Raw genomic sequence first — 27570 nt, forward strand, 5'->3', positions numbered from 1 at the left:
TGAAAACATTTGAGTTGTATCTTTCTTTCATCTGAGGACATACACATCCCTCTGAACCTTCCCATTAAATCTCGTGGTCCGTTGGAGCACACCCTCGAGTTGTTATTTCATTACACTTGCCAAGCACACCAGCCAATCATGCTGTCGATACAAACCCGCTTGTCTGAATTCTTGGCACATCCACGATTCAGGATGTCAGAGAGATGAGAGAGAAAAAGAGAGCGAAAAGCACCATTATATGGTATGCTGTAAGTATCTAATTCCCCTAGTTGTCCTGCAATGCTTCCTTCTCACACAGGATATTGACCTCTTGGTGGTCAGAAAATAGCTCAGCCCAAACCAGATGCAGTTAATAGCACGGAGGCCGAAGGTCACATAAGTCATGATGATCAGCCTTAGGTATGGCTTTGCGCTCGGCCGCATCCCGACGTGCTTCATCAGTCACTTCTGTGAGGCCTCTTGGTCTTTGGCACATCCCTCAGTGTTGTGATTATCTAAATTGCCCATTACTCACAAACAGTCGTTTACAAAGCCTGACAGATTTAGCTGAATGAATGATCTGCCTGCCTCTGGTGTGGGTAGTGTGTCCGTGGGCCGGGCCGGGCCGCCTGCCTGCCTGCCCTGCTCCAGCCAAGCCCAGACCATCTGTGAATCGCCCAGCAGGAGAGACCAGAGTGAACTCCTGAGGGGCAGAGGGAATGAGAGGAGGAGGGGAGGCAGAGAGAGAGAGAAAATGTGCAGGCTGAGGGGAAAATGCAGGCTTTCTGTAGAGTCCATTTTGTTATGACGTTTAGGACCAATGTGTGTGAAGGTACAGTGCAGCAAAAGTTTGGGTAAAAAGGGTATCTGGCCCCAGAAATAGCAGCAAGGCATCTGGAGTGCACGTCATTCAGAGAGAGAGAGAGAGAGACCAGGCGTGTGGGAGTCAGATTGAGGCATTCAATTTTCAAGACTTACAGTAGCTTACATTTCATGTGACTGTGTTTTATCAGTTATTCTGAATGGAGCCTGTTGTTCCCCCAACGTGTTGCTATGATTCATCGTCGCCAAGAGCCAAGAATGGACTTTGTCACAGTAATTAATGTAACTCTCAGGACAGCAGTTGAAATTAGTCTTGTCTTCAAGGCCTAATTAAAAGGAAATTGTTAAACATATTTTGGGTCAAGTTTCCGAACCTGTCGCCATTCAGGAAAGATTTTCATGCATGACTGGGTCATTAGAGATTTTTTTTGTTGCAATTGAGATAATACATATTGTTCATTTCACTGAGGCCTTATTCATTTGATAGCTTGTTTAGTAGTCTTCAGGTCAACTACTTGACCCATTTTTGCACGAAGCACATTCTAGTCACTGCCGTGGCCCGTGAATACAATTGATTATTTTCCCTAGCAGACCTGAATGTCCCTCATCTCTCTACTTGTTGACCACTGTAGCAGCAACAGCAGCTCTATCCTCATAAAGTGAGGCAATGGCCTTTGTCATGGGCCCAGGACGGCTCTAATGGGCCCCCTCCTCAGACAGACAGCAACACTCAGAGAAGCAGGTTCTGAACAATTAACCGTGAGCTGTGGGCTTAGCGCCCGACTCCATTGTAAGCGATCTAAACCCGTTAGACTGTGACAGACCATTAACAGGCTGCCAAGGCTTCTTTAAATTGCCTTAACAGTTTACATTGAGCTAGAGTGACTGTGTGTGTGTGTGTGTGTGTGTGTGTGTGTGTGTGTGTGTGTGTGTGTGTGTGTGTGTGTGTGTGTGTGTGTGTGTGTGTGTGTGTGTGTGTGTGTGTGTGTGTGTGTGTGTGTGTGTGTGTGGAGGGATGTTTGGGGTGACTGTGTAGGTAGTGTGTGTGTGTCTGTATTTGTGTTTTGGTTAGTGTGTGTGCGTGCGCTCGAGCAGGTGTGTGTGTTATCGGACCTCTTCGCCCACCCCATCCTCACGTTAACACAGAGTTTTCTGCACTGTTGAGTTGCTGAATTATTACTGCCTACATTGTTATTGAGTAATTACCGGATAATGGCCAATTTCAGTGTTTTTAGGGAAATCTATCTAACCATTAAAATTACCGAGGTGCTCTCACACATCCCTCAGTAAATACTGTAGATTGTTAGTGGAAATAGATACACTAGTATTATAATGCAATGGTGTGTGAAATGGATGTGTTTTCAATTTACTACTAGGAATTTGTCTTTTGAACGATTTTGATCGTTTGCATTTGTACTTAATCGTTTCCATTATGTTACCCTTAACTTGACTGTACCTATGCTTTATCAACTGGTTTATTTAAACGATAACAAGTACTAATCCGTGTTTGATAAGCACGTGTTATAAAACCGCAATCGAGGAAATTGCCTCCAACCTGAATGAACAGTTTATATAGCGCCATCAACCGCTGTGTCGACTTTGCTATTTAAACTGCGGCTACGACACATGGCACACTGTTTATGTGTGCGTTATAACTCAATTGATTCAATTGAGCTTGTTTCACAATATGAGTTGTCCCGGCTCTCTATATGACAACCGACTTGTATTGCAGTACTGGCTATAGTTGACACATCTAAACTGATGTTGGGCGGATGTTTCACCTTAAAACCTCTGTTAAGAGGACCTGCGTGGTCCCGGTACCGGTTCCGACCGACATTTTTGCTTATTAATCAATATGTGAACACCGTAGATGGTGCATTGAGCGGTAACACTGATTCTCACGGACACAGGAGTATATCTCTTCTGCCCCGTATGAAGCAGGATGTGAAATCTGACACCACTTGAAGCTGGGATGTCCCTCCTACCATTTCATTAGCTCTTTCGTCTGTCCATCAACTCCTGGCTGAACCTTAACGTCACAGCGACTAGCAACGCATATGCGTGGGATCCTTACGTCGTAACGCAGCAGGATTGAGTGGTTTTGTCGCTGTAGCACATTCAGAGATTGATTTATAGCCAGTAATCTAAAATCATTCATAGATTTGAAACAAAAAAAACACTTTCTGTTTGTCATAGACAGACAATATTAATATGAGATGAAAGGCGAGTTCCTAATGAGTTCAGGAAGCCAAGCTAGAGCTCTGTGTGACGTTCACAGCGATGGGGGCAGATGTTTTGATCAAGAGAGACCTTTTGATCAAAATACTAAATATGCAAATATGTATTTTAGTTATAAGGATGGTGAAATCTTATAGATAGTCATTTTATAAATTTCATATACTATATTTAGAAAAAAAAAAAAAATTCAAGCTTTATTCATACAGTTTTGTTGAATAGGAAATACATGTTTATCATATTTGTACTGTATACCTCAGCTTGTGTCCTCAAAAGTGACTACACCTCAGCGATTTATTAAAATAATTACCAGAAAGGGGAGATTTTTAACCTTACTTGGAGTATGCAGCATTAGTAGTTATTATTTATGGCCCTCTCATGTTAAATAATAACTTTTGGGAATTACGCTGATTACATTTCCGATTACATTTAGTTACATTTAAGAGGATTTAGACATTTCCTGCCGTGACCAGACATTGGCGTTTGCTACCATTAAACATTAATAGCCACCACAGGGTTGCGAGCACGAGACCACAGGAATACGCAGAATCTGCCAACCATCGAAACTCCATACGCTTAATTTCCTATTGTATAAGACCTGGCTATGCAAATTCCTCACTGCAGTGTTCCACCAATCTTCATTAAATGGTCACCCATGGTTGATATTAAATGTTTAACACAATGGTGTATGTTTGGTGAACAAGCAACAGGATTAAGTTAGGGTGATAGTGGAATCTTTGGGAAAATTAATTAGCATCTTGTGTTGTTACTATTATGTGAGGCCTCAGCTTTACATGGTAGTAGTGTCACTTAGGCTGTTTACACAGGCAGTCCAAATCTGATCTGTTTCCAATAACTGTTCTTTTGACCAATCAGATCAGATCTTTTGCCCGTAACCAGAATTGGACTGCCTGTGTAAACGCAGCCATATTGTGATATGTAATGGAGGATTCGAAGACACCTTGTCTGTGAAATCATTGTTCAGTGGATCTTGTTGCACCTGTTTCTGTACCTCTCTGTAATTAATCTGTGACTAGGCGGAGCAGGGAACGTAACTCATCTCGTAGCAAGGGTTGTAAATGATACTCCTCAATTCATGACAGTTCAGTTTGATCATGTCTGGTTCTAGACACACACACGCACACGCACGCACACGCACAAACGCAGATGGGTTTTCATATGAGAATTGAAGCTGCCTGGAGCTTTAGTATCAACTTTAATACACCCAAAACATCTGTAAAACATTACCCCTGATTATTTGCTCCTCCAGCGCAACCTACAATATGAGCATAAAAGTGATGTTTGTACATGAACCTTATGTAAATGAAAGGACTGGTGAGGTCTCCTCTCTAATGAAGGTGTGAGGCCACCGACGCACACACGGGATCAGGAACACATGCACACACAAACACACACACAGCTCGCATGCTCACTTTGAATGTTCACATCTGCAGTACCCAGTTGCTCTACTGTGTTCAGGGCTTCCAGGTGCATCGTTCTGGGCCTGGTCTGTTCTGGTCTGGTCGGTGGGTGGGTGGTTTCTCCCTCTTCATGGACTTACTGACTGCTACAGACAGCATAGAGTGAGGGAAGCAGAGCAGACCAAAAGAAACACACCTTGTTACTGTAAGTAATGACTAGGTCTTTAGCCATCTCTCCCCAGAGCCGTGTCTGACGTCCTTTTACTGGGGAAGTAGAGGAGAATGTAATGAAATGTACTTTAGCTGGAACTGGATCGTTTTTGTACTCTAGAAATGAGCTGAATGGTTGCAGGAATTTTTTGAACAATTCTCCACTTTATTTTTTGGACATTTCACAATGTGTTGTTCTGGCACCAGGGAAACACTTCTTGAACTAGCCTTGTTATAGGAAAAGAGCTTGATGGTTCACTTCCATGTTGGCCCACCACCATCCCTGTACTTCTGACACGTTATTGAACCTTTGGTTACCTCTGTGAAATATCAAGCTGTTCAATGGAGCCAGTGCCAACGTGTATAACATTTGTACAACCAAACCAAGTCCTAGGCTTACTACCAAGGCACACAATATTCACATATGGAATTATGGGAATGTCTCAACCACTCTGCAGTCTCCAGCAGATCCAGTTTGATGCAGACCTGGGTTCAAATCCTATTTGAAGTCTTTCAAAATACTTTGAGCGTTTGCTCTAGCCTGCCTGTGGTGCCAGATGGCCAGGGTTTGCTGTTTTGGGACTATTCTATTGGTCCATTTACGCCAGGTACTGTCAGCTCATCAAACACTAATAACGTAGTTTGAAATGATTTCAAATAGTATTTGAACCCAGGTCTGGTATGTGTTTTAGTAATGTTGTCACATCGCTTGTTTCAACTCAGCGATTGTTAGTCTGTTGTGTGAAAGGAAATGTAGAGCTTTTGGTTTTGTAGGAGATGTTCTGCTCCATTTACCGGCTCCCTTTGATGATTTCAGCAGCACTAATTACACAGGCACCCGCCCCGCCGCCATCACCACGGATGCAATCTCTAAGTGCATCACCCATCCCCCCCCCCCAAACTTTTACTCTGGCTAATATCTCAGCGCATCGCTGCGGAGTCTCTTACCAGCCTCCACAATGTCTCGCTATAATACTGCTGTACCTAGCCTGTCATTGGTGACGGCGTGCTACGGAAATGGCTCGTCGGAACGTGCGTAGAGTGTCGTTCACAGCCTTTGAAAGTCATATATGACATAGATTTGGGTCTCGTAGATTGCTTTTGTTGGCTGCGAAATAAATCCGTCAAGCAGGAAGCCGACGTTTCGCTGTGAAGGAATGCGTACTACTCGCCCGTAGTATCATATTGTATTGGAACCTCAATGCATGGCAAAGGACCAGCGTTACCATCGGAATATCACTGTTGAACTGTTACAATCGTGCACATTGGACTGGCTAATATTATACGATGAACACCTCTACATTTCATAGTCATTCATGTCCATTTCTTTGTATCGTACATTTTAGCCATTTAGCAGATGCTCTTATCCAGAGCAACTTACGGTTAGTGCAGTCATCTTAAGGTAGCTAGGTGGGACAACCACATATCCCAGTCATTGTAAATACACTTTTCCTCCATAAAGCAGCTATCAACAAAGTCGGGGCTAGTTAGGAAAGGCAAGGGCGTTTTTTTATTTTATTTTTCAATATAGTTCTGCACAGCCACAGACGTCTCTCCTGGGCTTGATACTTTGCATGCAGACGATGAGACACAAGGGAAGTTAGTCGAGGCCTGGAGTAGGGTTCTGCTCCATTTACTTTTCTGAAACATTCCCCTCAGAATAGGACTCTCGCTCTCTCGCTCTGGCTCTCTCTCGCTCTCTCACTTTCTCTCTCTCTCTCTCTGTGTTCTCGTTCCACCGTGACGTTTTTTATCATTCCACTTCATTCCAGAATGGCTCGACGGAGCTTTACTACAACACTGCTGTCCACCCGTCCTGGTCCTTTCACAGCAAAATGTCACAGCTTTATTTGCTGTTGTCTTCAAGCAATGTTTCGAGTGGCGAGGGAACTTCTCTACTCCTACCATGTCTTCATGGTAGGCGGCAGCGTAGCCTAGTGGTTAGAGCGTTGGGCCAGTAACTGAAAAGCTGCAAGATCGAATCCCCGAGCTGACAAGGTACAAATCTGTCGTTCTGCCCCTGAACAAGGCAGTTAACCCACTGTTCCTAGGCCGTCATTGAAAATAAGAATTTGTTCTTAACTGACTTGCCTAGTTAAATAAAGGTTAAATATATCTTTTTTTAAGAAATAGAAGAAGTCAAGCGACCCCTGTGATTACCCTGCCTCTCTAAACCCCTGGCCCACGTTCAGTTGCCAAACGTTGCGAACGCTGCAGATAGAAATTCCATGAATAGAACCTACATGATTTCTTGGTTTACATCTACTCATGTTTGTTCTACTTTACATATTTCATGCGTGTGTCCATCTGAATGCGCCCCTGCTCTCTTCCCACCTGGCCCTCGTCCCACCTCAGCCGTGCCACCCCCCAGCCATGTCCCTAGCAACCCCACACGCCCCTAAAACTCCAAGATTCTCGAGTGCTCCTCAGGTTGGTTCATGGCTATTAGGCTATAGGCTTCTGCCTCCAGCTTATATACTGTATGTGTAAAGTATTAAGGTTAGGATTAGGGCCGGGAAATCTGGTCTTGGAACTATGCTGAATTTGCACTCGGAACATGCCGGAATAACCTGAACCTCATATACTACAGTCTCTCTGACTGCAGTGGTACAGTACCTCACACCCACCCACAGCTGCAGGCCACCTGACGTGACTCACATAAACTCACCTACTCTCAATCACATAGTCTCACACACTCTCGATCACACATTCTCAAACACACGCCCGAACACACACACACACACGCACGCTCACATGCACACACACGCTCACGCTCCGACTGACTGGTGTCTGTTACCAAGCATCTCCCATCACCCTAGCACCGGGCCTCCTTTCTCAGTACAAGACAATTTATAACAGCTCAGTGTTTTTTTTTTTCTTCTTCTGTGAACAGCCTAATCAGAGAACCAAAGAGAGAGTAATAATATGTTCTGTTGTGTTTCATCTAACCGCAGTAGCAACTCTACCGCTCACAGGTTTCATGTTTCTAACTCGTTGGTGCTTCTCAACCTCCGCCTTCTTTTCCTTGGCATCCTTGGATGGTAGTAAGTGACTCACCCAGGAAGGGGAGTGATACAGAACAGCGTTGGGCATCTGCGGCGGTCAGGTTCTCTCGCTCCAAGTAGAGCCGCTGTCACTGGCTGCAGTGTTTTTCCACACATTACTCCCCGCATTCCCACCCCCTCTCCCGCCACTCTTCCTCGGCTCGGTGCCAGCACTCCCTCGAATTCCAAGCATCTGGCCAGTTCTAGGAAACGCCTACGACCGTCCAGTGGAAGGAAATGGGAGCCTCGTGATTAGACCGAGCCCCTTGAATAATGTGCCACTCACAGAGAAGTCGTTGCGGGGGAGTCTCGGTCTCGGTTGTCAATGGAGATCTTCCAGGGGTTCTGGGGGAGCGGAGTCGTTTCTGTTCTGCTTTCACTCTTAACTTTCTCTCTCTTTGTAGCTTTCTCTCTCGTTCCTGTCTCTTCTCAGTGTGGATTCAGGGATATTAGATGGATATTTCTCCAGAGTCAGATCAATAAACAGAAAAGGGCAGGTATTAAAGTATTTACAGAACACTCAAAAATCTCTGGCAATCAAAGAAAATACATGGTAATGATTTGGTCCTTTTTCTCATATCAATAGAACATGTTGGCAGTGGCATTAAAGTCAGGTCTTCTCTCGAGAGGTAATGTCTCCTCTCACAATGAAGTTGATGACTAAGGACAGCTTTGCTATTCGTAGTTCTCATCTGGGTTGTTTAGAGGAGATTGCGATCACTTTGTGCCATGGGAGAACCATCTATCCTATCTGTTCACTTCATATCCCACAGATGACTCACTGCACACTGCATGGCAACTTTACGAGTATCTGTCTGTGTGATCCACTTCCAGTCTCTTCCAGCCTCACAGTACGGCTGTTTGACAATGGCCCCTGGTCAGATCCACACCCAGACTGCTTTGTGATACAGCCGTGTCTCTCTCTGCTCTCACCTCACACAGACTGTGATGTTTCCATACAGCCGTCCTTCCCTTCGCCCCCTCACTCCAGCTCTGTCTTCCTGGAAGCTGCAGAGATGAATCAGGGCTTGTGTGTGCATTTTTTGTGTGTGCGTTTCGAGTGTGTGTGTGCGTGCGTGCGTGCGCACATTCGTGTGTAAATCACGGTGGGGAACCTATGCATCACTATCAATCACAGGGAGAAAAAAAACAGTATCTTTCCATCCCTCTTTCTGTTGGCGGCCATGATTAAACAGCTGGCTTCATATCGCCCCTGTCCTCAGCCTGACGTCAGTCCACTGATTCACTTCAGAGCCCCTATCAGTGCCGAGGCAGAACTGGCACATATTCCTTTTGCTGGGATGGAATACAGAGCAGAATATTTGGATGAACGTTGGGCCTTACTTGCATACCCACCCACATAATGTTTACAAGTCTTGAGCCATTGAACGCGGACTTATAAAACTTCAACATTAGCCAAGAGTATCTGCCTCGTTCCAAGTAAGTATTGAGTCTCAATTGAAGGGCTGCAAGTTCCAAACCCGGTTATGGCAATAACAATTAGTTAACTGTTAACGTGTCAATCCTGAGTAGTAATTTGTGAAAGTATGCACCAAGGCAGTAGACGTGACCACACAAAATGTCAGAATGCTCTCCCTCCCTCTCTCTCTCTCTCTTTCTCTCTCTCTCTCTCTTTCTCTCTCTCTCTCTTTCTCTCTCTCTCTCTCTCTCGCTCTACTTGTCTCTCTTTCTTATTATTTTCTGCCCCCCCCCACTCTCACTCTTTCTTTCTCTCCCTCTCCGTCCCTCCATTCTGTGAGTAACCCTGCCCTGCCAGTCCTTCTGTCCTGGAGCTGTTAATCTGCTAATCCACAATCGATATCTGCCTAATCTCTTTTCCACAGATAAATGCGGCCTATCTGATCATTTTGTTTTCTTCCACACGCCATAGCCCCTCTCTCTCTCTCTCTCTCTCTCTCTCTCTCTCTCTCTCTCTCTCTCTCTCTCTCTCTTGCTGCTTTGTTTCTGTCCGTGGGATGCTAGTACTGATTCAGTCTGCCCACTAGCATGCATGCTGCCTACGTACATCGCCATGCACTCTACTGTAGACAAAACGACATGTTTGAATGAGGAAAGAAGTCGCTATTGTAAATTCATGTGCAAAATGTGGCATAATTGAGCTGCGACCAATTTTTTTTAAGTGATGCACTGAAAATCGGTCATTTGGTCTGAAAACGTCAATTATTGTTTAATAAGGGGAAATTACCCTCGTGGGTTCGGTCTGTCCGTGTGAATTCTCCCTCAGTAACTGTAGTATTGCTTGACATATCTATAGCAAATGTTTGTCATTTTAAATGCTTTGCATATCACATTTTATTGATTTTTTTTTTTTTTTTTTTTATAGTTCTTTGCTCACTTTGAAATCAATGATAATTTTGCTAATTGAGTTGACTGAAAACTGAAGCCCATGAACTTGTGGACTTGCACTCACTGACCTCCATAGGTTAAGCCACAGTCCGTATGTGCGGCTAAGGTTTCTCGCAGGCCAAAGAGAAGGTGAAAGACCGCCTCACTACCATCCTGCTGCTGTCCATTGGACTCCACTGTCACGCTATAGTCTATTGTAGTGGGTAGAGCCTGACCTTTGTAACGCCAGGATAGTGGGTTTGATTCCCTGGACCACCCATAAAATGTATGCACGCATGCCTTTGGATAAAAGAGTCTGCTAAATGGCGTGTATTAGATATTATAGCATCAAACAGTGTCCGTTTGTAGCTGGTAGTATATATAGAGAGTGATTTTCCCTCCAGCACTCTTTACCCAACGCTTTGATCTCTCTTTGCACCAAACGGCCACATCTAGATGTGGGTGGAAAGTGTTCTCAGTGTTGTCATTTCATAGCGAGAGGAGCTTAATTGGTCAGGTAGAATGTTTTGGGGGGGGGATATTTGAGTCATTTAGCAGACATTTATCCAGAGCTACTTACAGGAGCAATTAGGGTGAAGTGCCTTGCTGAAGGGCACATCAACAGATGTTTTTCACCTAGCCAGCTCGGGGTGTTGAATTAGCGGCCATTCAGTTACTAGCCCAACGCTCTTACCGCTAGGCTACCTTACCGCTAGGCTACCTGCCACCCCTATCATGTGGAGGCATAGTAGTGATAGTGATCATTTAGAAAGGATTGTAAATTTCGTTTGCATTAGAATATGTTTTTAAGTGCTGGTCTGTCATGGTTACACAGAAAAACAAAGCACAATACATTTGCACAAATATGATGTGTGATGATGTGTCATCACAACAATACGGAGGGTATAAATTCGACAGGATTTGGATGTACTGTCGCTAACTGACAGTGTCATTTACCCCCCCAAGAGAAAAGTGAACGCTTGAAAACATACCTAAGCAAAACCTATCGCTGTTTTATATAAGTATGGAGTCATATTTAAGATGACTGATTTCTTCAGAAATAAAATCATCCCACATTGATGAAGGAGAGTTTAAACCAGGCGTTGGGTCCTTTGGCAACCAGTAGGGGGAATAGCCTGCCTGCCTGCCGTCCCCCTCTCCCCGCTCCTTTCTCTGGCTGTGGAAATACTGCAGCCCCCTGATCTGCGTCTGGATCCCTCTCTCACACTGAGCCGACTCAAGTCCCTCCTACCGGCTGTGCAGGACGAGCCCCCTTCACCACACACACACACACACAGAGACACACACACACAGAGACAGAGAGAGAGAGAGAGAGAGAGAGAGAGAGAGAGAGAATTTTACAAGAGCAGGAAAAGGGAGGAACGCAGACAGGAGACTCTCTGGCTTGTCTGTCTGTTGGGCACCTGGGACACTGTCATTGTGGTTCTCATTATAGTATTTTTTTCTCTCCTTCTCTGAACCAGCGGACCAGTTGGGAGTCCTTTTTTTCTCTCGCTGCCGTATCAATTAGGAACTGGGATTGTTTCTGTGTAATCTGCTCTGCTCTGGCTTGAACCGTTATACACTGCGATTGCTTCTTTGGTTTGTTCCTGCCTGTCTCTCGGCGTTCCGATTCGGACCCTTCCCAAAGTGCATCTGTTAGTGCGCCGCTGAGGATATATCCCGTGTCCAACAGTACAACATAGAGCAGCTGGGATATCAGACTATAGAGGAGCGAGAGAGAGCGCAGCCGAGTGAGCAACAGAGAGAGGCAGATACAGAGAGTGTGAGAGAGATTGAAGCCGAGGAGCGAGGTAAGCTATAGCGAGACAGCTTAGATAGAAAAGTGATCTTTATATCCTCCTCCCTTTTTCCCTTGTTTTTCCCTTTTTCTCCTCTACTACACTCTCCCGTGCCAGCAATTTGTTCGCAGGACTGCCTAGAACCACTGCCACCTGCTCATCTTCCTCCTCCTCTTCCTCTCTTCTCACGCGTTACTCTCCGACGCCAGCCAGTGAGGGAAAGACAGGACACGCAGACAGGGCACGCAGCAGCGTCCGTTTTTTAAAAACTCTTGTGGGGAATATTTTTGAGAAACTGAATGAGCATCTGCCGAGCTCTACTCCAGGAGATTTAACTAAAAGGCGTTGTCGGGCAGGAACTACCCCCACAGAGGCTACCCCTCTCCCAGCCGCTCTCCGTCAGACGAACCCTGCTTGCTCTCCAGAGGACCAGCAGTGATTCAACACACCAGTGTGGACGGGGAAAATAAGGGACCTACAGTCAGAGAGCCAAGCCCCAGTACTACTAACGCTCGTCCGACCGCCTCCGCGCAACCATTCCCTGCCACGGCGCTAAGGATTCCAGCTATATGGGCAAGCGATTGGAACAGCAACCAATGTACCCTCAGTACACATACTACTACCCCCACTACCTCCAGACCAAGGTAGGGCGCCCACGGCTCATCGCTTCAGTGCCTTCAACCTCCCTCCCTCCCTCCCACACCCCTTACCTCCTCCCATCCTCCTACTCTAATCCTCCCCCTCCTTCGCTCCTCCTGTCAAGCCGCTGAGTGGGGATGGGGTGTGAACGATGGCTGGCCTTGGCCGTGATGGTTTCAGATGGCAAGTGGCTTTCTGGGGTTTGGATGTCTCTCTCACTCGGTGGGGCATCACAACCCTAGTTTGTCCAGCCTCGGCATGGCTAGTGGAGCTGTCCGGAAGATTGATTAATTGATTAAGGCTAACTGGATTGGAGCGTGATAGGTTTCTCCTATGTTGCGATCGTTAGGTTTGGCAAACAGTTAATCACACTGGCTTTGTCACGTTATTAAGATACTGAGAATTAATTTTGGGTGAAATAGCAAGAGGGCGGCGTGTCATGAGTCAGAAACACAATGAGAACCACAATTGAAATAAGCCCTCCAGGCTTTTTTTTTGTGTTTTTATCCTCAATCATTTTCTATGTATTTAATGTTGTCTACGCCTTGAGAAGCCGAATACTCTTCATTATCTAATACGTTCAATCAATCAACCAATGAGACGACTACCCACCCATATCTCCTATCCCGGCTCAGCCATGCCTTCATCCTTATAACTGACATGGTGGCCAGCCACAGGCTGAAAGTAAACAGGCATCCGCCAGGGCTGCCTGTATTTGCTCTAGCCGTTGTATGCATCACTACCTTTTGGTGTGGAAACCTAGGCTCTGGTTGGTGGCTGATGGCGGGACAGTTGGGAGACTTAAAGTCCTCCGTCATCAAAAATAGAAACGAATGCAGACAAAGCCATGGAACGTCTTTCGTCATCTTCCCTTCCTATTGTAAAGAGCTGCTGAGGTAGCTAGCTGGAGGAGAAGCTAGCTAGAGGAGGTAGCTAGCTAGAGGAGAATATCGTCAGCCCGACCTGGTAGCCCACTGGTTTCTCTTCTGATTTATAGTTTAATACATTTGTGCTGCGGCCATATGGCTTCTCTCTCACTCTGCCCCCTCCCTCCTTTTTCTCTGTCATATCTCAGAGGAGCTCATCTCAGCTCTCTCAATCAGAGGTCCCCTCAGCCCTCCTTTCCTTCCGCTCTCCCTCCCTCACCACTCCACTGCAACCCCCCCTCTTCGTTGTCGACTCCCACTCAAGGTCAGCGCAGATCGGGCCCAGCCTCCGTCAGCGATTGACGTATCCTTGAGTGCGATATCCATGTCATGCAAACTCGTCTGACCAACGGCGGCGGACAAACCCAACAGCACCTTTTTTAAAGTCGTCGAGAAATGGTTTTATTTTCCCGGCTAGTTACTCTAGCTAATGCCCATTACGAGTACTTACGTATGGCATATGTATGTATGGGCCTCTGACCAGGGCCGGTGATGTGAGAGCAGAAGGTTCTCTCTGTGACTGAGAGTGCAGGTTAGGGAGAGCTGCTATCCCACGCTACCATTAATGATCATTGATCGGTAGATTATAAGGAAGGGCCTTGGCAGGCGTGAGGACCGGGCCTCAGCATCAGAGGGCAGCCGCTTGGCCACACAGGCAGGCAGGCAGCCTCCCTCCCCACCCTGAATTTAGCATCCATCTAAAGTCATCCAGGACTCTCTATTAATCTTCATTTCAGCATGCTCTGGATATGGCCTCATTCTCCCAAGGGGGCATAAATAACTGCCAGCGATGAAGGAGATAGGGATTCTAGGGAACGTAACTCATACCAAATTGTTGCCACGCTCGTCCTTTCCCGACTCCATTTTATGACACATATCGGAAATACTTCTCCGCCCGCCGAGGAATATATAGAATCTCCAGAACATCTGGGTTCTATTAGGATGAAAAAGTATATTATGAGTTTAGCACTGCCTTACATCTTCTTGGTATGAAGGAATTTCTTTGTCCGAGGTCGTTTTCAATTTCAAATGTCTCGTATCGCCACATATATTTTGCTGGACCCGCCCGCCGCCGTTTGTCGACCGCATGGCAGTCGACGGCGAGGACCGGCATGTAAAACTCAGGAGATGAAACAATAACATTTGGCCCTCTGTTGATTAGTGCAGTGGAGCGTAGCATGCGCTTCTCTTGAACATAGTGATTTATTCCCGAAAGAGCATTCCTATGGCTTGTTTTATAAGGTACGAAGGTGAGGGGAGCCTGCAGGACAGTGCTTTGATAAGGGAACCGTTTAAAGGTCTGTTCCTATTCCCATGCTGCTCTGTGAACGAACGGCGCCGACGCTGAATCTCTCTCAGATGAAGTACTTTATTGAACACGGTGACTAGGATTTCACTAGTATTCTGTATTTGATTTGAGTATTTGCCTGATTTGAATCATAAGTGAATTATAGATGTTATACAAATGAGGAAATTACAGTAAATATATGTCCCCTAAACGATTACGCCTCACAGATCAATGATGTCATTTAATGATACTTATTATGGGAAATGTGTGCGTTTCATCCAAACGCTATGTCTGCTGGCGACATTCTGTATGCCTTGGCATGTCATGATTATCCTTAGAAACTTGAATTGACAGCTATTTTGGTTTACGACGACAGAATTTCCAAAGTACAAGTTGCGGAAGATCACGTTTATTTGCCCCCTTTGAATGCGTCTCCCTTTTTGACGAATCGCCTCGCTTATGCAGAGGCTCTCATCTTCTACAGGACGGCCTACAGTAGTCAACCAGAGTCCACTGTACTACAATGACACCCCTCATAGTGCTAGTCGTTACACCCTTCCTATCAAGAGATCAGAGAGACAGGCACACACACCGTCTGTGTTACAGTCACGCTAGCAGAGCATACAGAGAGAAGCTCAGGGGGCAGACGCAGAGATAGATTTAACAAAGGCTAATATCCCGGGCCTTAAGTAAACACCAGTCAACGGAGCCCATTGAGTGGCTTTATGCCTGTGTCTGCCTGGACCTTGGGATCCATTTATATTCTCTCTAATTCCTTATGGTGGGAGAGTGGGGTTAGGAGATGGGGGGGGGGGGGGGGGGGGGCGGTGGGAGGGAGAGACGGGTTAAAAGCAAGGAAAAGGGTTTGGTTACATTACACGGGGGGGCGAGCCATTGTGCTGCATAAATAACAACAGAAGCATCTAAATCCCGCTGCTTTCAAGCCTAGCTAACACCCGCTGGCTGGCCAGCGCTACAGTATATCCCCACGCTGAGTGTAGCCTCATCAAAGGCAGAGCAAAGAGAAAGTTCAATTCTTTTAGGGGTTAAATTGGGTTTGAAATGGTGGACGTGCTGTGGAACAGAGCTGGTCATCTGCTTGCTGCAAAAGTTCCACGCGGGCAGCACAAAGCGCTCCAGCTAGGAGAGGATATTACATTCAGTGTTCTCGAGCTAAAGGCTTATTGTTCCTGCGACGCGACGTATTCATATAACACCGAGAGCGTCACGGAACACAATTAGTAATTTCTAGACACAATTGTTAATGCGTCCTTCAAGAGGGATTGAACGAAACCACATGCCGAGGCCGTGCTGAATACGCGCATTGAGCTAATTTAGTCAGTGTACAATGAAGGTTGGCAGCGGCATCTCAGCTAGCTCCCTCTCTACCTTCTTTTCCCTCCCCCCGGAGCACCGCCACTATCCGGGGGCTTTTGATCATTAATCAACCCACGCCCACATCTCTGTTTTTTTTATCTGCCTGTTTTTTAACGCCAGTTATCTCGCCATGCAATCCCTCTCCGTGTAGCTGTCACTCATTGGAGTGGATAGCTTCATTTATCTACCTGTGTGCTGTACATAACACAGCGCCGGGGCACTCTGGCCTCCTTCTCATTTATCAACTGACAACTCGGCCCCTATCTACACACATACATTACTGTACCCGCTGCCCGCCGCCACTGCTTCCTCCTAAGCACTGAGTGAGCTACAGAGGCCTGGGGCCTCATTTATAAACGTTGCGTGTGCCCAAAATATGCCCCAAAACGTGCACGTGCCGGTTTTCACGCAAAAGTTGGCATTTATCAAACTTAACTTGACATGGGGAATGTGCTTATCCTCCCGCAAACTTAGACCATACGTACGCACAGTTTCTAGGGGTTGAAGTATTGCATTTCAAGAAGGTGAAAGAAGCCTAGTAGCCTTGCGCAAATGTATGACAACAACAAAAACACTGGTAGCCTATCTAAATATAATAACAAGATGCAAAAATTTGCCATTAGTGATCATTTGCCATTATCTCTGTATTCTACAATTATTAGAAATAGGCATACATTTCCAATTATCTAGGTTATTTCATTTCCATGATCATTGCAGAAAATTTGTCTGACTGTGATTGGCCAAAATAGCCTATAGGCCTACAACAATTAAGTTAGTATAGGCTACCATTCGTCCCATCTCTCATTTAATTGGACCCACTTCACAGAAAAGCTATTTCAAGTATTTTGCTCCATGCGATCCGATCCGAAGCTGATAGTTTTTTTTTTTTTTTTTTTTAAACTCTGTTTATTAAGTTTTACACACACACAGACAAGACAAAGCAATATAAATAATATACTCAACTAGAAAAAATACAAATAATACATATAAAAAAAATAACTTTAAAGATACCATACTTTAGACAAGTTAAACACACCAGGCAGAAGGCTACAAAAGGTTAAAGGGCAATCTATAGTATAGGGACAGAGCAAACACCTCACCATTGTTCCTGTAAACAGTCAAGGGATGGGGTGGAGAAATGCAACCACTCACAGACAGTCAAGGCCACAGACCAACCATCCACTGGACCAAAAATAAAAAGTTTACAATGCTTTAAAATAAAAAATGAATAATAATAATTTTATGTAGGCGTGAACAGAATTAAAAAATAAAAATAACTGGGAAAAACAAGCTCACACCTTAGTCTCTGCCCGGGCAAGATGAACAAGGCATCCGCAGGTCACAATCAATAAGCACATCAACCTTAATGCCCCCCACCCCCACCCCAGAAAAAAACACAGAGAAATGCTCATCCAACCTCTAAGTCACAGGGGGGTCAAATACAGACTTATTTTGGTTTTAATAGGAATGCCATCAGAGGATGGACTGTTTAAAGTAAGACCGGAATGGAGCCCAAGCCTCATTAAACAGTTTGGGGTTCCCACGTGAATTGAATTTAATTTTTTCTAGTTTCAGAGAGCACAACACATCTCTCACCCAATATTTATAAGATGGGGGAGCTGCCATCTTCCAGTTCTGTAGTATTAGCCGTCTAGCTAAAAGAGTTGTATAAGCAACAGTGTCCGACTGGATTCTTGACAGGGGGGTGCCTATGGGCAGTACTCCAAAAAGGGCTGTAAGGGGAGAGGGATCTATAACAGTGTTATATATATCAGAGAAACATTTAAATATTAATTCCCAGAAACCTGACAGTTTATGACAGCCCCAGAACATATGCAACAGTGTGGCTGGTTCAATTTTACATCTGACACAGGTAGGATCAAAATCAGAGAATATTCTTCCAAGTCTGGCCCCAGACCAGTGGATACGGTGAACCACCTTGAATTGAATGAGGCTGTGTCTAGTGCTAAAAGAGGACGAATGCACCCTGCGCAGCACAGATTCCCAGGTGTCTTCCCCAAGTTCCTCCCCCAAATCCTTTTCCCATCGAGTCTTTAAAGGCACCAAAGAAGGGTTCTGTAAGTCATGAATGATTGCATATACATCTGAAATTGCGCCCCTAGGAAGCTTGTTCAGCTCCAGGATGCTCTCTATAGCTGTATTCACAGGCCTATGGGGAAATTCAGGTGTGTTAGCTCTGACAAAGTTCCTAGTCTGGAGATAGCGGAAAAAGTGGGATTGGGGGAGGTTGAACCTTTCCTGTAGCTGAGCAAAAGAGGCAAATGTATCATCAAAGAATAATTGGGCTAGTGAGGAGAGGCCTAGTGAGTGCCAGATGCCAAAAGCCCCATCATTCAAAGATGGAGGAAATAAAATGTTCTGATTGATTGGGCCTGATAGAGAAAAGCCTCGGAGGCCAAAGGCTAAACGGAACTGATTCCAAATTTTAAGAGACTGCTTTACAATTGGGTTGACACACCTTTTGCCTAGGGACACTGGGAGAGACGAGCACAACACAGAAGAAAGTGCAGCAGGTTTACACGATTCAGACTCCATCTGGACCCAGATTGGTCTAGGGCCAGTAGGATCAGTCTGCAGCCAGTACAGAAGGGCTCTGAAATTTGCAGCCCAATAGTATGTCTGAAAATTTGGTAGAGCTAAACCCCCCAATGACTTAGGCTTCTGTAAATGTTTTCTACCAATCCGTGGTACCTTGCCATCCATAAAATGCATGAATGTTTGATCCAGTGAAATAAAAAAAGATTTTGGAATAAAAATGGGTAAACATTGAAATAAATATAGAAATTTGGGCAACACACTCATTTTAATGACATTAATCCTTCCGATAAGAGAAAGAGGTAGCGCATTCCAAAAAGTAAAAGATTGTTTCAAACTGTCTGCTAGAGCAACCAAGTTTTCCTGAAACAGATTTGAATATTTCCTTGTCACTTTAACTCCCAAGTAGGTGAATTGATCCCGGACAATCCTAAACTGAGAACTTGTAAAAGAGCACTTTAAAGCAGCCTTGTTTACAGGAAAAAGCTCACTCTTGCCTAGATTCAGCTTGTACCCTGAGATTGATCCAAACCTTTTAAGAACAGATAAGGCGCGTGGCAATGAGGTATCAGGGTTAGAGATAAACAAAAGGAGGTCATCCGCATATAGCGAGACTTTCTGCTCTGAGCCCGTCCGGATTATTCCTTGAATGGCATCATTAGAGCGTAGTGCAATGGCGAGAGGTTCGATTGCCAAAGCAAACAACAAGGGGGAGAGTGGACAGCCCTGTCTGGATCCGCGGTGCAAGGGAAAATAGTCAGAGGACAAGTTGTTAGTCCGTACCGAAGCCATGGGGGAAAAATAAAGAATCTTTATCCACGCAATGAATTTGGGGCCAAAGCCAAATCTATAAAGGGTAGCTGTTAGGTAATCCCACTCAACGCGGTCAAACGCTTTTTCTGCATCAAGTGAGACCACCACCTCTGGGTCCTCCGACGCAGGGGAGTACAGTATATTCATAAGGCGCCTAATATTGAAAAACAAATGCCTATTTCTCACAAAGCCAGTCTGGTCAGAGTGTATTACTTGATGCAGCGAGCCTTCCATACGGATGGCTAAAAGCTTGGCTAGGATTTTGTAATCACAGTTTAAAAGCGAGATTGGGCGATAGGATCCACATTCCAGGGGGTCTTTGTTTTTCTTTAATAGTAATGAAATTGAAGCCTGATAAAGACTAGGCGGTAGCTTTGAGGTATTAAGGCACTCTGCAAATAGTCGAGACAAGAATGGGCAAAGCAGACCAGAAAAAGTCCTGTAAAATTCGGTTGGAAAACCATCCGGACCCGGTGATTTACCACTTTTCATTGCGGACACTGCTGTTGCAATCTCCTCAGGTGTAAATTCTTCTTCTAGACAGTCATGGGTGTCTGTATCAATTGAAGGCATATTCAGGCCATTAAAGAAGGAATCAATCAGCAAAGGGTCTTGAGGGGATTCAGAGGTGTATAGCGCAGAATAAAATTGTTTGAATTGATCATTGATCTCTTTATGTATAACTGTGGTGGCACCAGACGGGGTCCTTATTTGTGGGATTAAACGTGAGGCCTCAGATTTACGGATCTGATGTGCAAGGAGTTTACTGGCCTTGTCGCCTTGTTCATACACTCTGTACCGAGCTCGCAAGAGTAACTGTTCAGCTTGCCTGGTAGAAAGCTCATCAAATTCAGATTGGAGTAGTTGGCGCTCTTTATGCAGATCAGAGGAAGGAACCGTGGCATACTTCTCATCCAATGTGGCTATGGATTCGCTCAGGTCCCGAAGTCGCTGAGAGCGAACTCTGTTTTGGTTGGCTGTATAAGAAATAATTTGGCCACGTAGGTATGCTTTGAGAGACTCCCATATGGTAGAGCAGGACATACCTGGTGTTGAATTAGTTTCTAGGAATAAGGTGATTTCAGAAGAAATGAAATTGACAAACTCCTTATCTGAGAGTAAAATGGGGTTAAGACGCCATTGATAACACATAGGAGGTCGCTGGGGAAACTCTAGTTCAAGCACTAATGGTGAATGGTCAGAAATAACAATACTCTTGTAAGTACACTGCCGAAGGTTAGGCAGAAGTTTTTTGTCCAAAAAGAAGTAATCAATCCGGGAGTATGTTTGATGAACATGAGAATAAAAGGAATACTGTCTATCTGTAGGATGTAGGAAACGCCAGGCCTCAAACATGGCATATTTCTGAAGAAAGGCTTGAATAAGTAGGGCACATTTAGATGGGCCTGTAGTTGTTCGTGAGGACTTGTCAAGAACTGGGGACATTTTGCAGTTGAAATCCCCCCCTAAAATCAACAAATGAGAATCTAAATTGGGTATAGCAGACAAAAAGGAAGAAATGAAACTTGTGTCATCCCAATTGGGAGCATAAACACTAGCCAAAACAAGAGGGGTAGAAAACAGTTTACCGGTTACTATGACGTATCGTCCCTTAGGATCAGCGATAACCTCAGAAGCTACAAAGGGAGTGGCTTTATCAACCAAAATGGCAGCCCCTCTTGATTTACTATGAAAGTTAGAGTGGAACACTTGACCAACCCAGTCCCTACGCATCCTAAAGTGCTCACCAGTCCTCAAGTGAGTCTCTTGTAGAAATGCAACATTTGCATTCAAACCCTTTAAGTGTGTCAACACCCTCTTACGCTTCACTGGGTTATTAACCCCTTTGGTGTTCCACGAAATGTACTTGATCGCATTGTTTCGGCCCCTCTGGGCATTCCCGTTATACAACCCTGTCATTAGAGCATAGAATGGAAAAGCAATGAGCGCCCAAAAACCCCAGAATAACTTGTCTCAGAGTAATAATGTACGGTGGTAGATGTTTGGAAAAAGTACAGAAAAAAAAACAAAAAAGACAGAATGACAACATTAGAACTGAACAATTCAACCCCTCCCCCCACCCCCTCCCCCCATCCCAGACAGTACCTCCCCAAACGAGGTACAAGCCTAAATAGAACATGTTCTCTTCGCACAGTATGTCTGTGAGAGTGCGGTCTTAAACCTAAACCCACAGTCCCGCTCTTTAAAGTCGTGTTTTGTTAGTGGATCAAACAGCAAAAAGAGATAATCATTTTTTAAATAAAAAAAATTAAAGTGAATCCCTTGTGCAGACGAAATTACAAAAGCACCACTTGTAGATGTATATAATTATATTCCCAGTCTTATAACAGGCATTTGAGAGAGAAAATAAAGAAAATAAATAGAATGTATAAAGGCTCTCAGCCGAAAACCTAATTTGAAGTAAGGAAATCGTAGTAAGACAATCAAAAATAATAATAATAATTATTATTATAATAGTTGTCTAGTTGAATGCTGAGACAGCTTACAACCAAGACCAAAAAACTACGTGTGCGCAACGTTGAACGCTTGCTGGGCATAAATGACGCTCAGAACTTTTAAAATTTAAGTGAAGACCCCAAAAAACGTGTCGCCTCGGGAAGCATTTACTGTTTACTGGGTCAATGCAAACGGATGCAGTAAGCAAATAACCAAGAATATTTTGAGTCACTGAGACACTATGTAAACAAACTGAATAGGTGAGCAAGACAGCCTAGAAAACACAGGAGTATAGTAAAACCGCAATACAATGAAATTAAAATGACTGAATGCTTGTAAGGCAAGCACACTAGATGATCAAAACATTAGATCACATCAAATAAGCCTGAATGGGTACGCCAACTCCCCAACTATACAAAATTAGCATGTTGTAGCTAAACATAATTGTACCACAGGTGGGTTACTTACTATCCACAGTTCGCAAGCAACAGTTGCTGAACTATGAGCAAGTTCAAGACTTCTTGATGTGACGTTGAATGTGAGAGAGAGCCTCATCCGGAGATTCAAATGTGTAGTCTTTACCATCATGAGATAGCCATAAACGGGCCGGGAATCGCAGTCCGTACTTCACACCTGGATGGTCCCGAAGTAGTCGTTTGGCCTGTCCGAAAGCTGCGCGCTGCCTGGAAACAGTGGGGGAGTAGTCCTGGTAGATGGAGAAGCTCTGTCCTTGAAAGCTCAGAGTGGTATTGCGGGCTCGTCGGAGAATCTCCATCTTCTCATGGAAAAAGTGCACTCGAAGAATTATGTCACGGGGCCTCTCCCCATCCCGGGGCTTTGGGCGCAGCGACCGGTGGGCACGATCAATCAGGGGCTTTTCATCTAAGGCAAGAACATCCTTCAGCAGCCCAGAAACGAAATCCGTGGCGCGAGGCATTTCCGCTGACTCTGGGACTGATACAAGTCTCAGGTTATTGCGGCGAGAGAATCCCTCCAAACTTACACAGCTCTCCTTCACCTTTTTCAAATCCGCAGCTAGGCGTTTCACGTCAGCCTCCAGGGATGTAGTTAAGTCGGAGACATTTGTAGCGAAGGTCTCCAGTGCTGCAATCGTTGTAGTGTGCGACTCCATTGTTGTTTTGAGTGATGCGATTGCCGGCACCGTCTCGTTCCGCAGGATGGTTAGATCTGCTTTTAAAGTATCAGAAACCTCCTTTATTCGGGCCTCAATCGTAGCAACCACCTCCGTTTTCATTTCAACTATCTCAGAGCGTAGTAGTTTGATGGCCTCGAGAATGTTCACTTCAGCGCCGCCAGGCCAAGCCGCCCCCCCGGGTAAAGTATCAGTCCCCGGGCCGTCAGGCTCAGGGGAGGGCGGTGATGAGAGTGTGTCTTGTAGGCCGGGTTTTCTCAAAGTCATGCTTTTGGCCTTATGTTTCGTCGACATGCTGATATTTGGAAGTAAAGTAGTCTTGGTTTTTACGGGAAGGGATCACCAAAATAATATATGAAAATAAATACGGTTCTGCTGCAAAATTCACATAAACTTTAAAAATACCACGGGAGCAAACGGAGAACACGTCAGTCGCACATGGCGTCCCTCCAATCCCCCCTAGGCCTTTATTCTGAGATGTTACTGTCTTCCTCTCAGATCTTTGACTGCCCGCGGCTCAAGTTCTCGGACCGAAGCTGATAGTTTAATGGTAGAACAGAGACGGCTCACCTTTTCCATTGACGTTTTGTCTGAATACTGCAATGTCAAATTCCTCGAGTAGACAATATTTAATTTATAAATAGAATATATATATCATAACCATTGCAGAATAAATTCTTTACCTTTTCTGCCATGATGAGTTCATATTACAGAAGTAACCATACAACAACCATGCGCATTTCTCATTTAATTGGGCCTATTAGAAATTGTATTTGTCACATGCGCCAAATACAACAGGTGTAGTAGACCTTACAGTGAAATGCTTACTTACAAGCCCCTAACCAACAATACAGTTTAAAAAAGTAAGAGCTAAGAGTAACAAATAATTAAAGAGCAGCAGTAAATAACAATAGCGGGGCTATACAGGGGGTATCGGTACAGAGTCAATGTGTCAATGTGCGGGGGGCACCGGTGTCGAGGTAATTGAGGTAATTATGTACATGTAGGTAGAGTTATTAAAGTGACCATGCATAGATAATAACAGAGAGTAGCAGCTGCGTAGAAGGGGGGGGGGGGTGCAAATAGTTGGGGTAGCCATTTGATTAGCTGTTCAGGAGTCTTATGGCTTGGGGGTAGAAGCTGTTTAGAAGCCTCTTGGACCTAGACTTGGCGCTCTGGTTCCGCTTTCCGTGCGGTAGCAGAGAGAACAGTCTATGACTAGGGTGGCTGGAGTCTTGGACAATTTTTAGGGCCTTCCTCTGACACCACCTGGTATAGAGGTCCTGGATGGCAGGAAGCTTGGCCCCAGTGGTGTACTGGGCCGTACGCACTACCCTGTGTAGTGCCTTGCGGTTGGAGGCCGAGCAGTTGCCATACCAGGCAGTGATGCAACCCGACAGGATGCTCTCGATGGTGCAGCTGTAGAACCTTTTAAGGATCTGAGAACCCATGCCAAATCTTTTCAGTCTCCTGAGGGGGAATAGGTTTTGTCGTGTCCTCTTCACGACTGTCTTGGTGTGCTTGGACCATGTTAGTTTGTTGGTGATGTGGACACCAAGGAACTTGAAGCTCTCAACCTGCTCCATTACAGCCCCGTCAATGAGAATGGGGGCGTGCTCGGTCCTCCTTTTCCTGTAGTCCACAATCATCTCTTATGCGTACTGTAGTTTATATATTTTTTCAGAGTAGACAATGTTACAGAATTCGTTTGCAGTGCAACATATTTAGGTTGGGGGAAAACACATTATTGTTTACAGGTCTACAGCAATTTGCAATTGTTTTTGTCTTTCAGAAACGGTCAGATACAGCAAGTCACATGAAAACATTCTGCCAACACCTCCAATTTGACCAAGTTTGCAATTGCTATTTCCTTTAGATGGCCTAATTCCAATACTTCCAAAGTGTACAGCAAATAAGGGTGTTATTGTCACCATAAAAGGTGAATGATGGGGCGTTATAATGAGCCCACAGTTTTTCGCCAGGTCTGATTTTATAATGAGAAACGTGCGTGTGTATGGTGTGTCCCAAGTGAATAAATCTCTATACTTTGTTTTAAATGTACTCAACATTTATAAATTAGACCCCTGCCCCTTACACACTCAGGTCCACATCTCATTATGGCTGCTTTGTGAGAGTGTGTTCTGCCTTTCAACGTTCAATATTCATTCTATCGAAGACAATAAAATAAAAAAACTTGGAGAATTTGATGGAATCTTCCATTTCCTCTGTTCCAGTCTTCTCTAGTTGAACCCGCAGAGCTATAACGATCAGGTGGGATTTAGGGACTTTACTGTGAAATGTATTCTGCTGTAAATGTAACTGTAGCACAATGAATGTAGGCATAGTGTAACCTGCATACCCTGAATTGCTTATGACCACAGATGCTCCCTGATTGTGAGTCTGTGAGTGAGTGCTGCTGGCGGTGGTGTCAGTGTGACCTCAGGGAACCCTCGTCACTGTGTTCTCTGTCCCCGGCCATCTGGAGCCACAGGCAGCTCTGCTCTGCTCTACAGAGGGAAGCTAGGCTGCTGCTGCTGCTGCTGCTTCTGCTGCATGGGGGGCAGGGGCCGGAGTATAGCAGAGTCCTGCAGCACTACAGTGGAGTGGAGTGGGCTCAGGGATGCCCAGTGGAGTCCTTCTGCGGATTCCTTTGTTTCCCGGTCTTGCTTTTCTGCAAGTGCACGCTCAATTTTTTTTGTCTTTGATGCTGTGGCTCATACACATGGCCTTCGTTGCTGTCCCTCCCTCTCTTTTTTTTTTTTGCCTTTCAAGTTCACTCCCATTTGAATCTCTCTCTCTCCGTACTTTTCTCTCTTTCATTCCTCCTCTTTTTCTGTCTAACTCAGCCCCCGCTGACTACTGTGCAGGATGGCAGGAGTGGCGGTCGAGGTACCTTCTGTAAATGCCCATTTTTACATTCACTTACGGATATTAACGTCAGAGAAGTAGGACATGAATAGAACTAGCTGCAGGGCTGGAACACCAAGAGCCTTGTATTCTGAACTGCGTAACTGCAATTTCGAGGGTACAAGATACCATCTCACTTTGCCCCATTCTGGAAAGACAGGACAGAGCAGACAGAATGTTTATGAGAGAGCCTGCTGTGAGTGCCGTTCCCTGTTAGCATGTACTTGCCTCTCCGAGCGAGGTTAGGCAGCAGCTCTGGGGTTGAGGGTCTTAGCTACATCTGGAAGAGACTGACAGGATGTTAGTGAAAGGTGTGTGGTTCTACTGTAACCGTAGACCCGGCTGTCTGTCTGCTGTGTCTGGCCTGCCTCTGCTCTGTCAGCCCGGCTTCAGGACGGAAAGTGCGGTCTGGTACCCAGAGTGTCGGCGTGGCGCGGTGCTCTCTCACTCAGAGCTAGCCGGGGTAATTGCTGCTGCGTTTTTAACGAAGGGGCTTCGTTTGAAGAAGCCGATGGATCCCCTGCTTTTTACGTACTAGAGAAAGGCTGTTAGTTCGCAATGTGGCTGTCCGGGAGTCTGTGAGAGTGAGTGGCTTGTCTCTATTTTTATACGCAATGAGAGATAATCATCAGCCTAGACTAGCCCTCCTCTCAGGGACATGGCATGGCCGTCCCAGCACTCCGTGTGGTGTCGGTTTATTATGGGGTTATATTCTAGTCTGTGGTCTGAGCCATACCAGCCGTCTATGTTATGATGAACACAGAAAGCCTAATGACATCGACACAGAGAACAGGGCTCCCCACTCAAAATGAGCCTCTGTTTTAAGACTAAAAAGCCTGCAGATAATAACAGAAACAGAGTTAAGAGTTTCTGGAAATGGTTAAAAACGGGAGTCTCACTTAAAGTTACAACATTGTTCAAGTGGGGAGCCTTTGATGGGTTAACACTCTGGGAAGCGTACCAGGGTTTGCATGTTGGAGTAAGAGAGTTTCTTCCAACGGTCTCAGTTTTCATGATGTGATTTCATCGTCCTAATGATGACGTCATAGTTTGACAATACTAATCCTTTGGCTCTGCACGTCTCACTCTGTGGAATTAGCATTTGATTTCCATTCCAGCCACACAAACCAATGACCTAGTGTCTCTAATCAGATCTGCAGACATGGACATGGAGGGAGATTTGAGTCACAGACGTGCAAATGGCGGTGTAGCCTTTACCAGGGAGGCCCAGCCTGGCCTCTCAAACATGTATAACCCCTAGCATTTACCCTACAGAGCCGCACTAGCAATGGCAGACTCAATGAAAATACTGTCACACCTGCTTGAAAAATGGCTCAGAAAAAAGCCAATTCCGCTGTGAATGAGGATAAGCAAATAGGCATAAGGGCTTGAATAGCTGCCAGTACTGCCGGATCCTTCTAACTAAACCACAATGAGTTCCTATACAAACAGAGATACGTGCAGCAATTTTGTGTGGCAGATGAACCTTTTCAAGCTTATGCGCGAACAGGGATAACCAAACGCAAACAGCCCTTTCTCTGGGCACTATTCGTGTTAAATGACTCAAGCCGCCTTTGTGGTTTTTGTCTGAGTGA

General features: G+C 45.2%; 1 protein-coding gene across 2 annotated transcripts in view; it reads left to right on the forward strand.

Moving 5' to 3' along the window:
* The first annotated feature begins 11418 nt into the window (after positions 1-11418).
* LOC120027325 (RNA-binding motif, single-stranded-interacting protein 3-like) overlaps positions 11419-27570 on the forward strand; it is a 214997-nt gene continuing 198845 nt past the window's right edge. Inside the window, exons 1-2 of one of the 2 annotated variants that reach the window (XM_038972245.1) lie at positions 11419-11871; positions 12216-12503. In XM_038972245.1, the coding sequence (XP_038828173.1) occupies positions 12429-12503 (75 nt within the window). In that variant the 5' untranslated portion in view covers positions 11419-11871; positions 12216-12428. Of the gene's footprint in view, positions 12504-27570 lie in introns of both variants that reach the window. The other variant, XM_038972244.1, reaches the window with a different exon arrangement.

This window comes from Salvelinus namaycush, chromosome 32 (genome assembly GCF_016432855.1).
Source record: "Salvelinus namaycush isolate Seneca chromosome 32, SaNama_1.0, whole genome shotgun sequence".
NCBI classification, from domain to species: Eukaryota; Metazoa; Chordata; class Actinopteri; order Salmoniformes; family Salmonidae; genus Salvelinus; species Salvelinus namaycush.